At 43.6% G+C, this 17,151-nt stretch overlaps 1 protein-coding gene across 11 annotated transcripts in view; it reads right to left on the bottom strand.

The window, feature by feature from the left end:
- Cep63 (centrosomal protein 63) overlaps nt 1-17,151 on the bottom strand; it is a 40,379-nt gene that overhangs the window by 20,609 nt on the left and 2,619 nt on the right. For 2 of the 11 annotated variants that reach the window (XM_070005452.1, XM_070005455.1), the window contains exons 1-6: nt 16,016-16,091; nt 12,389-12,423; nt 10,360-10,446; nt 8,958-9,135; nt 4,026-4,121; nt 2,615-2,737 (exon numbers count right to left, since the gene is read on the bottom strand). In XM_070005452.1, the coding sequence (XP_069861553.1) occupies nt 2,615-2,737; nt 4,026-4,121; nt 8,958-9,135; nt 10,360-10,446; nt 12,389-12,414 (510 nt within the window). In that variant the 5' untranslated portion in view covers nt 12,415-12,423; nt 16,016-16,091. Of the gene's footprint in view, nt 1-2,614; nt 2,738-4,025; nt 4,122-8,957; nt 9,136-10,359; nt 10,447-12,388; nt 12,424-15,562; nt 15,692-16,015; nt 16,105-17,151 lie in introns of those variants that run through there. The other 9 variants (XM_070005450.1, XM_070005446.1, XM_070005448.1 and 6 more) reach the window with 9 other exon arrangements.

Below are 17,151 nucleotides of genomic sequence, written 5' to 3'. Positions count from 1 at the left end.
GGGTTTTGTCTTTTTAGGAGGGCATAAGGAAGGGGAAGGAAATGGAGGGAGGAAGGATGAGCAAACAGTCATGGTACTCATTATATACTACGCAGAAAATGAACTATGCAACTCATGATCAGGGACAGGAGGGGGAAACTAGGGGAAAGCAAAGTAAGGGGGGACATTGTCCAAAAAGAATATGTAACTGTAACCTTTCTGTACAAGATCTTTATAATTTTTAAAATTACAAGAAAAAAAAAACTATTGCAAGTTTTAAAGGAGATGTCCAGACTGAGTAAATAACATTACACAAATGCTGAGGGAAATGAGGACAAAGCTGTACTATTCTAGCGAGAAGGATCAACCTTGAAGTGGAGCACGCTGATTTGCTTAAGGATGATCATAGGAGGCTAGTGTGGGATGGACTGACAGGCAAAGCAGGAAGAAGAGACATGCTCTAGACACTGGAGAGCTCGTTAGGAGAAATTTTAACTTTTTTTTTTTTTGTCGGTCGTGGGGCTTGAACTCTGGGCCTGGGCACTGTCCCTCAGCTCTTCAGTTCAAGGCTAGCGCTCTACCACTTGAGCTACAGCGCCACTTCCGGTTTTCTGGTGGTTTATTGGAGATAGGAGTCTCATAGTCTTTACTGCCCGGGCTGGCTTTGAACCGTGATCCTCAGATCTCAGCCTCCTGAGTAGCTAGGATTACAGGCGTGAGCCACCAGCGCCCGGCTAGAAATTTTAACTTTTAAGAGAGGCTAATGGAAGGTTTTTGTATAGGTGACATAATTTGACTTGTATTTCAACAAAATCATTCTGTCTACGGAGCTGAGAATAACTCCTAAATTCTAGGCTCAAGCAACTGAGAAATAGACATGCCATTACCTGGTACTAAGATTAGGAAGATGGGGAAGAAAAAGTCAGGACTGTTATAATTTATTTTGGATATGTCAGATATTATAGTGAGATGTGAAATAGGAATTGTGTGATTTAGAAATCGTCAACAAGAGTTATGGTAACAATAATACTGGAAGGAATGATAATAAGCTGGGAGCAGAAATCTGAGTCAAAAGACAGCCACTCTAGTTGTAATGCTCATTTGGTGGTGTATAGGATGATGATATAAAAATTAAAGATGAGTTCTTTGAAGTAGAAGCAAAGGAGAAAGTGACAATAATGAGCAATAAGGATCCTGGGAGTTTGGTAGGAAAAAGTTATCAATGAAGAGAGCTGGAAGGGAAGCAATTATCTGTGTAGTCCTTGGACTCAGAATTCTAAAAATGTTGAAATGTAAAAAAACATTAAACCCAAAAATTACCATTCTTAGTAGTAATGATACACCCACATGTGTGCATGACAGATTTCCCAGAGAGAAAAGATCAGAGAAATCACCCAAAGATATAGAATATTTCTCAAATCAGAAGCAGCTGTGGGAGCTGTATACGATGTAGATTCCTAGTCCCATGCCATACCACTGGAATAGAATCTCAGAAAGGCAAAAAAAAAAAAAAAAGCATACTGGGTGATTCCTACATATACTGAAGAGCTCATCAGGGAGACAGGAGGAAAGACATAAATTCTAGGTGCTGTTTAGCAGTGCCAACTCACTGCCTCAATTAACTCTCCTAGGGAACAGACATAAAATAACCATGGAGTTTCTCAGGAAAAACAAAATCAGGAAAGAGGGAGGTGAGTCTTCCCTAACTTAATCTGCCGGGACAGTCCTCTCTACCAAAAAAGCTATATGCATTTATTAGGCAAGCTCCCACTTGAGATACTTGAGATATAGTATGTCAGACAAGGACACTGCTCATGGTAGACTGCTAGTAACCAGTGGTCTATGTTCCTCACATGTAAGACATTAAATTTTTTCCCAGGACATCGACTGCATGCTTACTATTCTATTCCCAAAAATGAAAGTCTCTGTACAATTCCAAATGCCCTTTAAGGGTATAATCATGTTGTTGAGCATTATCAATAACTACTAATCTCATTAGCCACAGGGAAGCAGTCTAGGATACACAGTGAATTATCACCTTCACAGATAAAAGAAAAATGGTAGCCGGGCGCTGGTGGCTCACGCCTGTAATCCTAGCTACTCAGGAGGCTGAGATCTGAGGATCGCGGTTCAAAGCCAGCCCGGGCAAGGAGAGACCTTGAGACTCCTATCTCCAATAAACCACCAGAAAACCAGAAGTGGCGCTGTAGCTCAAGTGGTAGAGCGCTCGCCTTGAGCTGAAGAGCTGAGGGACAGCACCCAGGCCCAGAGTTCAAGCCCCACGACCGACAAAAATAAATAAATAAATAAATAAAAGAAAAATGGTTTCAGGCAACAACAACACTTTGAAACTTTTTTTTGGTCACGGGGCTTGAACTCTGGGCCTGGGCACTGTCCCTCAGCACTTCAGCTCAAGGCAAGCACTCTACCACTTGAGCCAAAGCTCCACTTCCAGTCTTCTGGTGGTTAATTGGAGATAAGTATCTCATGGACTTTCCTGCCTGGGCCTACTTTGAACAGCGATCATCAGATCTCAGCCTTCTGAAAAGCTAGGATGACAGGCGTGAGCCACCGGTGCCCAGCTAACAACAACACTTTGAAACAGCATTTGTTATGGTTATCATTGTAAACATACCTCTATTTTTCCAGTTAGCCTCTCAATCTCAGACCGATCCTCCCTGTGGTTTTTGGTATTTCCTCTAAATTCCCTTATTTGCTTTTTCTGCAGCTTTTCATAGCTTCTCTTCAGTCTGCCTAACTGTAAAAACAGTTATTTGGTTACTGAAAATTTAAGAGTATGATATGAATGCAAGAACTATGCCAAGACGTACTACTGAAAACAGACTGACAGCATGTTAATCTGCAAACTACATTTTTTTTTTACAAATTACTTGTAGAAAATAACTAGCAAAGAAATATGTTTCAATCAAAAAAGGAAAACAAAACCTTGGTTTTTATTATAGTAGTACCGTACTTAAAAACCTTACCACCAACCCTACAAGAAAGCAGTAAATGAAAATCTTTCTTTCCTCTAGACTTGTGAGTCGCAAGCCATGCTCCTTGACAGGCACTGATATTCAGTGAGCAGAAGAGAGGTACTTAAGGTTTTATGAATAAAAGCAATGTGGGCTGAGAATGTGGCTTAGTGGTAGAGTTCTTGCCTAGCAGGCATGAAGCCCTGGGTTCCTCAGCACCACATAAACAGAAAGTGGTAGAATGCTAGCCTTGAGCAAAAGAGGCTCAGAGATAGAGCCTAGGCCCTGAGCTCAAGCCCCAGGACTGGCGATTAATCAATTAATTCAGTGTTGTACTTATAATCTGATTTGTATAACTTAGTACAACTTTGTACAACTACTTACATGACATAAATAAAAAAGCAAAAGCAGTTGTTCCCAAATCTGAAGAATAAAATTGACTTAATGGACAGAATTTTCTTTCTTTTCTTAGGTATCCCCAAATGTTTCCTTAACCTTTGGGTCCTCTATTACTTAAAGTCTAGTAAATTATTTAATGCCAATATTAAAATACTACATTTTTTGGCATTGATTTTTGGCATTGATATTTCTTAGCCTTATTTAAACACACACATTGATTTTTGGCATTGATATTTCTTAGCCTTATTTAAACACACACACACACACACACACACACACACACCCTTCTCCATTTTAGACACACACACACACACACACACACACACACACACACACACACACACACACACACACACACACACACACACACACACACACACACACACACACACACACACACACACACACACACACACACACACACACACACACACACACACACACACACACCCTTCTCCATTTTAGGTACTCAATCCCTGTTCTAGATAGTATCATATAGAGGCAAAGTTCTGTGCCTAGATTCAAGAACAGAGACGTAGATTTCTACCCCTCTCCCTGCCACGAAACATGTATTGTCCACTTTACAAAGAAGAAACTACATCTCATTAACAAAATTTTTGATGCTTAAAAACAAAGAACTAAAACAACATGTAATATGAACTAAAATCTTACTTCTTCCTGCAGTTTATTTAGCTCTTGTTTATACTCCATGGCCATTTCTTGCTTGATTTTTTCATGCTCTTCTACCTGCTGATGTAACATTCCAATCTGAAAGCAGATAGTATTTTTATTTTGTTATTAGCATTGAAACAGAACTCGCTGAAACATAAAAGTAACAGTAATTATGATAGTTGATTCTGATTGTCAGTAGCTAGGCATGCCTGTGAGGACAATTCCAGAGAAGGTTAAATCCTGAGGGCTCTGACTTAATCAACCAATTGTCTAATCCATTGACAGATTCAAAAATTTGAGGGGACTATTGGGAAAGTGATGGCAACTTTAGTTGAGGGAAGCCCAGGTAGAAAAAGTAGGGGGACTGTATCTTTCCCTGATCCCTTCCTATCCTCTTTCTCTGCTTCCTGGCGGTCCTGAGGTAAGTATCCCTGGCTCTACCACACCCTTCCAACATGATGATGTTCTTGCCTGGTCACAGGCTCAAGTTACAGCTGTCCTCCTTTAAGCTGTTTGTCTCAGGTACTTGTATAACAGCAATGGAAATGCTCACACAATAACCTTTATACTTGTAAACTCAAGTCTTCAAATGTGTAAATACGGTTAACACCCCACTTCTCATGAGTCAAATATCTAGTCAATAACCCCTAGCACTGCCAAAAAAAATGGAGAGGAAACAACTGTTCTAGAACTCATATCTTCTTTTTGACTTATTCTCCCTAATCCTTTTCATCAAAGAACTCATGAGAAAATAGATATAACATTTAAAAACCTTGGAAACTAAGACTACTATGTAAAATAGCTCTAAGAATAATCTTTACAAATCAAAGTGGAGATTAGCGATCCCAGACAAAAAGAAACAGGAGACGTATTTGAGAAATGGTTCCACAGGCCAAGAGTACGCTTCAATGATTTCATACCAGTGATAGGTATTTGAAGCTGCACTCTCAGCTCTGTAAGTTTCTATCAGTATTTCTTCTGACAATGAGCTCAATTTCATCTACTGGTAAGCAGGAAGGGAGAGGGATAACTAGAAATTGGTGCTAGTAATCACAAGATGAAATTGTAATTTAAAAAAAAAAAAAAAAAAACTAGAGGGCTGGGAATATGGCTTAGTAGTAGAGTGCTTGCCTAGCATACATAAAGCCCTGGGTTTGATTCCTCAGTACCACACTCACAGAAAGCCAGAAGTGATGTTGTGGCTCAAGTGGTAGCTAGCCTTGAGCAAAAAGAAGCTCAGCGACAGTATTCAGTCCCTGAGTTCAAGCCCCAGGACCGGCAAACAACAACAACTTTCAATGATTTCATAAGCACAGATTCTATGGTATCCTCAAATCTAGTGAAGGAATTATTTGACTAAATTTTATCAAGTCAAAGATAAACAAGAAAGGGGGTGGGGGGAACTACTTCACCACCTTTCTCTCTACAGTATATCAGATCCCTCTTATTTAGCTCTCTTCTATTATGAAGTCTATACTCCAGATCCAGAAAGAAGTTTGTCAGCCTAATCTTTGACTGATTTGAAGATGCCTGACCTTGTCTCCTTCCCTAGATTCCAGGACAATGCAACATGGGGAACTCCTTAACAGCGAAGAAAAGGTTCTGGATTGATCCTGGTTACCCTGATCCCTTGGAAATTTGATTCTCTGTATCTTTAATCACACAAGATTAATAGATGTCTAAAGTACACAGATTTTATCTATTAAGAAAGAAAGAGTGACTTTAAATGAGCATCATTATTCCACAATACTGTGAATTTCCGGAAATTAAGTAATCACTTAATCACAATCAAAAAAAAAAAAAGAACCTTGGGGAAGGGAGGGAGGGAGGGGATGGTAGGGGGAAAACAATGGAGGGGGTAACTGTTCAAGAGGAAGTGGAAGTTTACTCATTACCTCACTCATGTAACTGTAACCCTCTGTATAGTATCTTTACAATAAAAAAATTAAAAAAAAATAAATAAAAGAAAAGAAAAGAAAAGAAAAAAGAAAAAAAGAGGGCTGGGAATGTGGCTTAGTGGTAGAGTGCTTGCCTAGTATGCATAAAGCCTTGGGTTCAATTCCTCAGTACCACATAATCAGGAAAAAAAAAAAAAATGGAAGTGGCACTGTGGCTCAAGGAACCACAGCTATGGCAAAAGGAGCTCAGAGACATGGCAGGTCCTGAGTTCAAGCTCCAAGACTACAAAAACAGAAAATAAAACAAAGAGAGTGAAAAAGAGAAAAAGAGAAAGAAAGAGGAAGGAAGGAAGGGAGGAAGGAAGGGAGGGAGGGAGGGAAAATGTTTATGCCCAGGTATAATATCCTTGATATTCAGAAGGCTAAGGTCTGAAGGTCATGGTTTAAAGCCAGCCTGGGCATGAACGCCCAAGAGCCTCTTATCTCCAATGAACTACAAAAAGCCAGAAGTGGCACTGTGTCTAAAGTGTAGAGCAGCACAGCTCAGAGACAGTAGCCAGGCCTAGAGTTCAAGTCACAGGACCAGCACAAAAAAAAAAAAAAAAAAAGTAAAATGTTTTCAAGAGAGAGAGCACTAATCTCCATTTAACGATGAATAAGGAAAGGCAGTTGGTAGAATGCCAGCATCTAAAGGCACGGGAAGATACATGCAGAAAAGAAACTGACAGTTTATGGGCAAGTTAGATTTGTAACTGAACTGGACATGGGCATGGGCATGGCAGGGCACTTGTTACCCAGCACTAAGGAGGCAAAGGCAAGAGGACTGCAAATTCAAGCCCAGCCTGGGTTACACAGTGAGGCTCTGCGCCAAAACAACTAAAGGCTGAGTATACAATTTGCGGGGGGGGGGGGGGGGGGGGGGAATGGGGGGGGATGGGGGGGCAGTGGTTGCCTAGCATGTACAAGGCCCTGGGCTTAACCTAGCACCAGTAACACAACAATATCAATAACAATAATAATTCCAAAACAAAATACTGGAAAAGCTCCTCCCAGTCTGTTTGAAATTGTTTTCAATACACTATATAATTAAAGTTGACAGCAATTCTATTCCAAAAAAGACTGAAAAAAAGTCTTGAAAATTATTCGGGGAGCGGGGGGCGGGGGGGAGGAGAAACAGAGCAATGATGTACAATTCACCCTTCTTTGGATTTCTTAGAAAATAAAACAGTATCAGGGCTGGGAAGGTGGCTCAGTGGTAGAGTGCTTGCCTTGCATGTATGAGGCCCTGGGTTCGATTCCTCACCACATAAGCAGAAAAAGCCAGAAGTGGCACTGTGGCTCAAGTGGTAGAGCGCTAGCCTTGAGCTGAAGAGCTGAGGGACAGCGCCCAGGCCCAGAGTTCAAGCCCTATGACCAGCAAAAAAAAAAAAAAGTTATCGGTGTTGAAATTTAAAAAAGAGAGAGAGCTTCACACTCCACGTAACTGTGCTACTGACATTCATGCGATACTATGTCACTGAAACTAACAGGACAGAGATCTTCCCAAACTGCCAATCCTTCCAACCAGTTCTAGAGAAAAACTAAATGAGAAAGTGAAAATTGTATGCATGTGAATAGAACACATTAATACTAAGAGAAATAAACTAATTATACAAGTGCAAATGTACTTTGCATAGAAACAAAAAGAGGAATAAAAACAGGTTAAGAATTTTTATGTGTACAGCTAAAGGCAAGCATGCTAAATCATGTAATTCTCAGAGATTACCATTACCATTAATCATTTCCAAACTCTTCCAGGCCCAAAACCAGAATACCCACAGGGGGGAAAAATGTACAAAATGTATTTCAAGCACTCAAATAGGAATTATCTATTATTTTATTTTTAAATAAACATTAACTGAAGGAAAACATACAGGCAGAACACTACAGCTCAATAAGTTAGCACAAAGAGAATAAGCCTATTGACCATGACCACCACTCCACTAGGCAGGTTACTTTTGCCCTAGTCACTACTTCCACCCACCTCTCCAAAGGTAACATGCTTTCTGCTTGCCTTCCAATATTGCTTCCCACTGCACCAGCTATATCATGAGAAGTCAGTAAATATTACTAAACTTCCAGACACCAGTGGCTCACACCTGTAATCCCAGTTACTCAGGAGGCTGAGATCTGAGCAGCAAGATTCAAAGCCAGCTTGGGCAGAAAAGTTTGTGAGACTCATGTTTCCAATCCACCAGCTAAAAAAGCCAGGGTGGAGCTATGGCTCAGGTAGTAGAGCACTAGCCTTGAGCACAAAAGCTCAGGGACAGCACCCAGCCCCTGAGTTCAACCTCCAGGACTGGCAGCAAAATAAATAAATAGATAAATTAATAAATAAATAAAATTATCTAAGTATAGGTATGTATGTAACTAAACTGGTCCCAATAATTCCCAATATTAATGACTAATGAGATTGATTTTAATGGGGTGTGTGTGTGTGATGTTCTAGGAATATTAAACCTAGATTTTTGTGAATGCTAGGCAAGCACTCTAATACCGAGCAATACTCCCAGGCCAGATTTCATTTCAAATCAAAGAAAAGAGACAAATGTGTTTAATCAGGGTCTCAACTTTTCTTTTCTTTTTGGCAGTACTGGATATCAAACCCAAGTCCTCAAATATGCTAAGCAACTGCTCTACCACTGAGACACACTCCCAACCTCTTAACTTGTTTTAGCTAATGAGTCATTCAGTGAGGACCCAAACAACTTCCACCAAACTCAGTGCATGTTAATATGTACGTGTAATAGGATGAAAGTTATACAAAGATTGTGTGGTAGTCTTTTACACTGTGAAACAATTATGTGTATATTGTGTATGTCCAAAGCAAAATGATCTTGAAATAAATACTAATAATCATATAATTTCACAATATTCTTTTCTTCTGGATGAAATGTAAGAATTAGAAAAGCAAAACAAAAAAAAAATTTGCTTTCAAGTGAACATGTTTAGTGTAAAGATAAGGTCAAACAGAAGCCTGAATCAACTGGTTTACCTCTTTGTGTTTCATATCCAACTGAGTCCTAAGTGCCTTGAGTTCGCGATCACGGAGGCCCAAGCTAGTCTCCAGGGCATGGGTCTGCCCTTCCCACTCGGATTTTTTATGAGCCACCATTATGTCAATCTGTTTCATGAGCTCTTGTAGTTCTGCTTCACAGGATGTCAAAATCCCCCTGTAAATAGGAAGAGACCAAATACAGGACATTTGTCTGAGTGGGTTTTTTTTTCCCTCACATATGAAACTAAAGCAAATTAAACCTACTTAAAAAAAAAAAAAGTTAAGCCAGGCACTAGTGGCATAATTACGCCTGTCATCCTAGCTACTCAGGAGGAGGCTGAGATCTGAGGATCACAGTGCAAAGCCTGCCCCAGCAGGAAAGTCCATCAGACTCTTACCTCCGATAAACCACCAGAGCTCAGGGACAGTACCCAGACCCTGAGTTCAAGCCCATGACCAATAACAAAAAAGGCAATACATTGCCAGGATTAAAGAACAGTATTTGAGATTTTTGTTTTTAATGCTAATATGAAGGTTTCCTCCACTACTGAACAATATAAAGCCTGCAACTTGGTTAAGCACAGACATCTGGCTTTTAGACTGAGATTTTCATAGCTAACAATTACACTTGCTGACCGAACTCAAGGCCTTGCCTAGCAAGTGCTCTTCTTCTGAGCTAAATCCCCAACCTGTGAAATATGCTTTTTTGTTTGTTTGCTTGTTTTGGTTTTGGGGTTTTTTTTGCTGGTATTGGGGACTTGAATTCAGGGCCTTGAGTTCTCTCTTAGCTTACTTCTTCATAGCTGGTGCTCTACCACTTAAGCCATGCCTCTAATCTAGCTTTTTGCTGGTTAATTAGAAATGGGAGTCTTGAGGACTTTCCTGCTTGGGCTGGCTTTGACTACAGGCTAAGATTACAGGCGTGAGCCACCATATTTGGCTTTTTAAGCCAAAACTCAAGTCAGGAAGAAAGCAGCGTCCAGTGTTCCATTGCTGAAATGAGTTCAACCCCATAGAGAAATGCCGTCCACATGTGTGGTACGGATCAGCCCAGCTTTGGCTCACTGTTTTTGCTTCTGTACCAAGGCACAACTCATATAGGTTGTTTAAAACTCCAGTAAAAATTCAAGGTCAAGCCAGTCGCCTGTTGCTCATGCCTATAATCCTAGCTACTCAGGAGGCTGAGATCTGAGGATCGAGGTTCAGAGCGAGTCCAGCAGGAACGTCTCTGAGACTTTTATTTCCAATAAAACACCAGAAAATAGGAAGTGGTAGTGACTCAAGTGGTACAGCGCTTGCCTTGAGCTGAAGAGCTGAGGGACAGTGCCCAGGCCCAGAGTTCAAATCCCAAGCCGACAAAAAAGGAAAGAAAGAAATTCAAGGTCAAAAGTACACTTACCCACTGTGCCCCCGATTTTGTATCCCTTCCAACAAAGCTTCCATGGCCAGATCCCCTTTGCTTTGATAACTGGGGGGAGAAGAAAACCTAAGAAATAAGTCCTAAAGGAAGTCATTAAGTTCTAACATTGCAACTTCAGCTTAAGAATGTGAATGAAAGCTTATAAATCTCAATGAGAAAATGCAGTACTTCCTAAGATGATTACAGAGGCAAAAAGCATTATTCTTGACATTTTCAGACCCAAACATCTTAGATAGCAAGCAAAACTATCCTAATTCTCCCTGAATGACTGATCGAATAACTTATTATTTCCAGTGCCTAGTGTTGGGAGTAGAGGAGAAGGCATCTTTCTAGCAAAGGACACTAATACAAGGTATTCTAGAAACACAGAGGGGGCAAAAAACAGCAAAGATTGGAAAATACAACCACTGCACCTTATTTCTAAAGGTGTTAACAGGGAGTGTTCATTCTTGGTCCACAAATATGACAGAGATTTTTCTTCTGGTTAATTTAGTTGACCTATTTCACCAACATTTCACAAAATAGAAACATAAGGAAATAGATTCCCACATTCTAACCACTTTCTTTCATACCACAGTAAGAACTAAATTACACTGTAACTCAGATTCCCACTAGTGGCCTATTCTAGGAGAACTGGGAGACAGTACAGAGTACACATAGTGCTGGATGGATATCCAGAAATAGTCCTGCTTTGCAACTAACTAGCCATGTGTTCTTGGACTTCAGTTTTTGCACCTGTAAAATTAAAGGCATCAACAATAATTACCAAGACTTGTTCCCAGTTTTGTCTAAAAGCCAATTAAATATCCACTCTAAATACCATGTTCCTGACAGCCAGACATGGGAATTTACTATATATTCAAGAAAATGCTATTCACAAGGACAATGCTACTAGTTATTCAAAACTATTGCTACTAAAATTATACTTCTTTTGGTCATTCTTAAACAGTATTTAGTAATGAATAATTCATTAACATATTTTCTAGATGACATTATTAATAATTAATAGATGTTAAGTCACTAAATGTTCAACTGATCTAGCTGTCTTTCATACTTTATCTCAATATTCACAACATTCAAAAAAGACAGACATTGAGCCAGGTGCCAATGGCTCATACCAGTAATCCTAGCTACTCTGGAGGCTGAGAGCTGAGAGTTACGGTGTGTAGTCTGGACAAGAAAGTCCATGAGACTCTTAGCTCCATTTAACCACCAAAAAGCCAGAAGTGAAGCTGTGGCTCAAGTTGTAGAGCACCAGCTTTGAGTAGAAGCTAAGGGCCGGTGTCCTGACCCTAAGTTAAAAGCCCAGTGCCAGAACCAAAAACAAAAAGGCACATTATTACTTTGAGGAAGCTGGACTGGGCTTAGAGGGTTAAAGAACTTGACTATGGTAAACTACAAAGTACAGTCCTAAAGTTCAAACCCAGGAGTTCACACTCATGTCCCAACCCCCAACCATGCCCAATTCTCATATTTTGCAGTACTCCTGACCTTAAAACCATAGTGAAAATATCTCTCTTAAGAATCCTTGGGACCAAATATATATTAGATTAAAAGAAATAAAATTATCCTAAGTGCTGCTGATATTTTTTGTGTATGACTGATCAGATATCTCTTATTCGATGCCTAGTTCCTATTTTAAGAGTGTTCCAGCATTATCTTCATTGGGTTTAACAGTGTCTTGATGAGAAGTAAAACTAAACTGAAACGTAGTATCACCTCAAGACCACCAGGTGGCAGCAACTTACTGGCAAGAACAACGCTCCCATACGGTGGTCTCTTAATACCGTAAAGTATAAATGAGCCAAGGATGTTTTACCCGAAAGCAAGGAAATTACCAAAACTATTGGTCTAACAAATGGAATAATAGCCAACTGAACTGGGCTCTCACTGGCCCAGTGTAGAACAAGATAATAATTGGTCTAGGTTGAGACAATTTATACATTATTATCTATAGATGTGTGATAATTCTTTTTTAAGTAGAAAAAGCAAAAACCCTCATGGTTACCTTTGGAGGTTGCTAGGCCAACTCATTGATGTAGTCTGAAAGTAGAGGGAAAGAAGTAAGTACTTGTCTTGCCTTCCCTTGTGAAAACAGGGTTCTTGAGCAGCTGCTGAGGGAAAGCAATTCCCAGCTAATAAATACTGAAGGATGACTTAGAACATCACGACTTTGTAAGCCCTCACGCAACGACTGAATTCAGGTGTTTGTTAGTCCATGAAAGGAAAGCTCTTGGGCATTGTCACGGTGGATTGGGCAGACAGCACTAAAACTCACTAAAGCTTAATGTCCCAACCCGAAACAGCTAGCCCAGTCTTACCTCCCTCCCTAATAATTACCCCAGGAGGTCCAGTGATTTTTGTAATATGAAATCTACACCTGTGCAATATTCTGGCACTTCTGCCCATCAACAATTAAGGCTGAATCTAATCAAGCTTCTCGATCACTATGGTTCAACAGAACTTTTGGTACTGGCAATAACACCGAATCCCTGCACTGCTCAATCAGTAGTTAGCTGACACTGAGGGGCTACTGAGCACAGTAAGTGTGGCTAAGGCAACTAGGATACCAAAGCGTCATGAAAAATTAATTTAAGTAGTCATGGTTGCTTGATGGCTATTCTACGGATAGTAGCTATGTTGACAGTGAAATGCTCAAACTCTCAACTGCAGAGGACACTGAGGTCAGAGGTACACGTTAAAGGATACCACATGACACAGCTACGTTTGGAGTGGTAAAGGGATGTGAGGAGACTGCTATTTCCACGATCTTGAAAGCGCTGTCCCAAAGATAGAGCGGGTGGCTGTCTGAGATTTTGGTCCAAACAAGGTATTGTAAAGACACTCAAGGGGCAGTTGAAGAAATGTGAACCCTTGCTGGATATCGACATTACAGAACTTTTATTAATTTGTGTAAGTGTAATAATAGTGTGGCTTTGTAAGAACTGAAACGAGCAAATGTAGCACCTAGCAGGGAAGATGGTAACTGTGTTAGAGTGGACTACTGAAGCTGTAACCGTCTGCCTCCACAGGAGGAGGGACTAAGCAAAGGTCCTCTATTTCTCCAAGTGAAGAAATGGCATCCATACAATCGACATCCCTACGTTCTATCGTTTTTAAAACATGAATCTACGTGCATCTTAGAAGTCAGTGTGAAGCCTGGACCTGAAATCCTAGCTCCTCAGGAGGCAGATATTGGAGAATATAGTAGTTTGAAGCCAGCCAGGGCAGGAAAAGCCCATGAGACTCCTATCGCCAATTAACTACAAAATGGCCAAGTGGAACTATAGCTGAAGTGGTATAGGTGCTAGCCTTGAGAGTTCCGGGACAGGGCCCAGGTCTTGAGTTCAAGCCTCAGTTCAGTCACCAAAAAAAAAAAAAGAGGGAGAATGTATCTGAATGTTTTATAAACTTCTAGCCCACTTGCATTTTACAGCTTTTACTACTGGATCATTGCAATAAATCAGAAGTCGAGCAGCTCTAGACAAAAACTAACCTAAAGACAGCACTGCATTATAAATAAAATACAGGCTTTATTGTGTCAGTAAGCTATAGCTATTAAGAATGTAAATATCAGGCTGGGAAGGTGGCTCAGTGGTAGAGTGCTTGCCTTACATGCATGAGGCCCTGGGTTCGATTCCTCAGCATCACATAAGCACAAAATGTTGGAAGTGGCGCTGTGGCTCAAGCAGTAGATGCTAGCCCTGAGCTGAAGAGCTGAGGGACAGCGCCCAGGCCTGAGTTCAGGTCCCACAAACAACCAAAAAAAAAAAAAAAAAAGAAAAGAAAAGAAAATGGATTACCAAGAATGTAAATACCGGGAGATGTGTAGTTCATGATCCTTTTGTCTTCATACAAAAAAAAAAGACAACAGATCCCTGTATACGAGGAACTGTACAAATGAAGGGCATCTACCCTACAATATTGCTTTATTAAAGGGAAAAAAATGTTAAACAGTATAAAGCAGTGAATGTAAGGCCCAGGGGAGACTAGAGTGTGCAAGTTAAGTGTACTGTTATGTAACTGTAAATGCGGATGAAGTTAGGTTGTAGTTAACTATCCATCAAAACTGGTCTTCCACCGCATCATATTAATCGTTACTTCCTTTGTAAAGGGACTTAAAGACCTGCAGTTCGGGATCTAGACTTACTGTCTCCAAGTACGTTTGCGATAAAAGTGTTCTGTTTCTAATGACCATCTGGTATGGTGACCACGAATTAGGTCATTTTCTCGAATTTAATAAAATCCGTGGGTATTTGGGTCATTGAGTATGTGGTTAACAAAAAAGGCCTATGGAGATTCAGTAATTAAAATGTAAACCTCAAAAAAAAGGGGGGGAGGGGCTGGGATTGTGGCTCAGTGGTAGAGTGCTTGCCTAGTGTGCATGGAGCCCGGAGTTCGAATCCTCAGTGCCACATAGACAGAAAAAGCCGGAAGTGGCGCTGTGGCTCAAGTTGGCAGAGTGCTAGCATAAAATCTCAGGGACAGTACCCAGGCCCTGAGTTCAAGCCCCAGGACTGGCTAAAAAAGTTAAATTAGATATTATGGGTGAGCAAACGCAGCAGACACTACGTAAAAATGAACTATCCAACTTGTGGGCAGGGATGGTCGGGGAAAAAAACGGGCTGAGCGCGAGGGAAGGGGGTGGCACTGTCCAAAAGAGAGAAAGAAATGCACTCTTTCACTGACTTACACAACTGCAACCCCTCGGGGTACATCACCTTTATAGTACTTTTTTAAGTTGTAATTTAAAAAAGTTTTTTTTCCCCCTCTTCCAAAACCTCGTTCCCAACCCTGATTGGCATGTGTGGATCCGTCAGGAAACTTCGGGGTTCCTTGGGTCTCCAGCCCTTCGCTAGTTTCTTCCACGTTTCTGGACGTTCTAAAGCAGCCCGCGCTTTTCAGACAGCTAACAGCTTGCTAATTGCGGCCACCTGCCCGGGCCCCGACACCACCTGCCGTAAACCGGCGCCCGCACCGGCCGGACCACCTGCCGTAAACCGGCGCGCACGCTCGCGGGCGGGCCGCCACCACCTGCCGTAAACCACCACAGTGTCGCCGCGCAGGCCCGGGCCCCTTCCCCTCGGGCGGCTCGGCCGGAAGCCGGGGTTCGGAGGGCGGCGGTCCCACCCGCAACGCCCTCCCCCCCCCGCCCGGGGCCCACGGGGAAGGGCTGGACCACCTGACGAGGCCACCCGCAGCTGCGGGGGCGGCCGTGCCCGCCTTCGCCTGGCTGCCGCGGGGCGGAGGCGTCGAGGCCGTGGCGGATCCACGCCGGCGGCGGCGGCGGCGGCCCCGGCGACTTGCGGCCATGCTGCCGGGAGGCCAGCGGCACCACGGCGGCCAGGGCCGCCGGCGGACCCAGGACGCGACCGCCACGCTCTCCCCCCCACCCCCGCCCGCCCTTAGCCTGCTCCTCGGAAGCGCACACAGGCGGTCACGGCGTTCGCGCGAGCGCCGCCTTCCCCACAGGCCCCCCCGGGGGCCAGCTTCCCGTCGTTTGGGTTCGGGCCGGGAACGCGCATGCGCGTCACCGCCACACCGACGCCCGGGCTCTGACGTCAGCGCGCTCGCCCCGCCCACTTCTCCCCTCCCCTTCCACACACACACACGCACGGGGAAACAAAAGTCTTACTTGGGATCCGGGCACATCCGGGGATCTGTGGGTCACGTGGCCCGGGGTGGGCGTGGTCCGGAGACGGAAGCGGGCTGCACTCGCCTCGGGTAAGGGGCCCTCGCCTTCCCCCCCACCCTTTCCCTCTTCAGCTTAGCTTCTGCCGAGCCTCAGAGGTCCCCGCAGTCGGCCGACGCCGTCACCTCGCCGACCGAGGCATCCTCCCGACCGCACCCGGCCGGGCGTGGCGGCGAGGCTGGGCCTCCCGGCCCCCACCCTACCACCCCCACCCCCTTCGTCGCTTCCGGTCCAACCTCCAGGCCGGAAGTGACGAGGGTGGGCGGGCTCACGCGCTGGGTCTGGACGGCGGGAGCCGGCGAGGGTCAACTGGAGACACGCCGGAGGCCCGCCGGCTTCCGTCGCCGGAGTGCGCACGCGCGGAGCTGTGAACCACGGAAGCCGCCCCCACGGCGCCGGGGCTCCAAGCCTCGCGCGCACAAAACCTCAGGGACGGCGCCCAGGCCCTGAGTTCGAGCCCCACGACGGACAGAAAAATCAGAGCTGGAAAAAGCTTGCGCCTTTCTCGGGGGGAGGGAGGAGGGTGCACGGTGGACTGTCGTGACTGCTGTGTGTGTGTGTGTGAATGAATGGTGTGGCAGGCCGCCCTATTGGGATCTAATGGGGAACGTCAAAGAAGTGGGTTCCAATCCCGCCCTTTGGCTGGGGGTTCGGAGGGCAGCCCCTCAAAGATCTAGACGCTAAGACGTCTGAAACTATGGGCTGGCTTCCCCGGAAAAATAAGAAAAGAACTTGAGGCTTGTTTGCACCCAGGCATTGCCCTGAAGGTGAGGCAGACTTACCTTAGCGCCTGACCCTGGGCATGAGAGACTGACCTCAGAGAGGAAGGAGAGAGGTTGGTATTGAGGAAAAGGAGATCCATGTCTTTCTAGCCATAGGTTGATTGATTGGGAGATCCATATAATAAATGCCTATGTAAAGATGCATACGATTAATGGTACTTTGGGGGGGGGCGGTCGTGGGGCCTGAACTCTGGGCCTGGGCGCTGTCCCTTAGTTCTTCAGCTCAAGGCGAGCGCTCTACCGCCTGAGCCACAGCGCCATTTCCAGCTTTTTCTGCTTATGTGGTGCTGAGGAATC

Source organism: Dipodomys merriami, unplaced genomic scaffold, assembly GCF_024711535.1.
Source record: "Dipodomys merriami isolate MVZ:Mamm:240054 unplaced genomic scaffold, mDipMer1.0.p SCAF_68, whole genome shotgun sequence".
Classification (NCBI taxonomy): domain Eukaryota; kingdom Metazoa; phylum Chordata; class Mammalia; order Rodentia; family Heteromyidae; genus Dipodomys; species Dipodomys merriami.
This window is presented reverse-complemented; position numbering and strand designations above follow the sequence as displayed.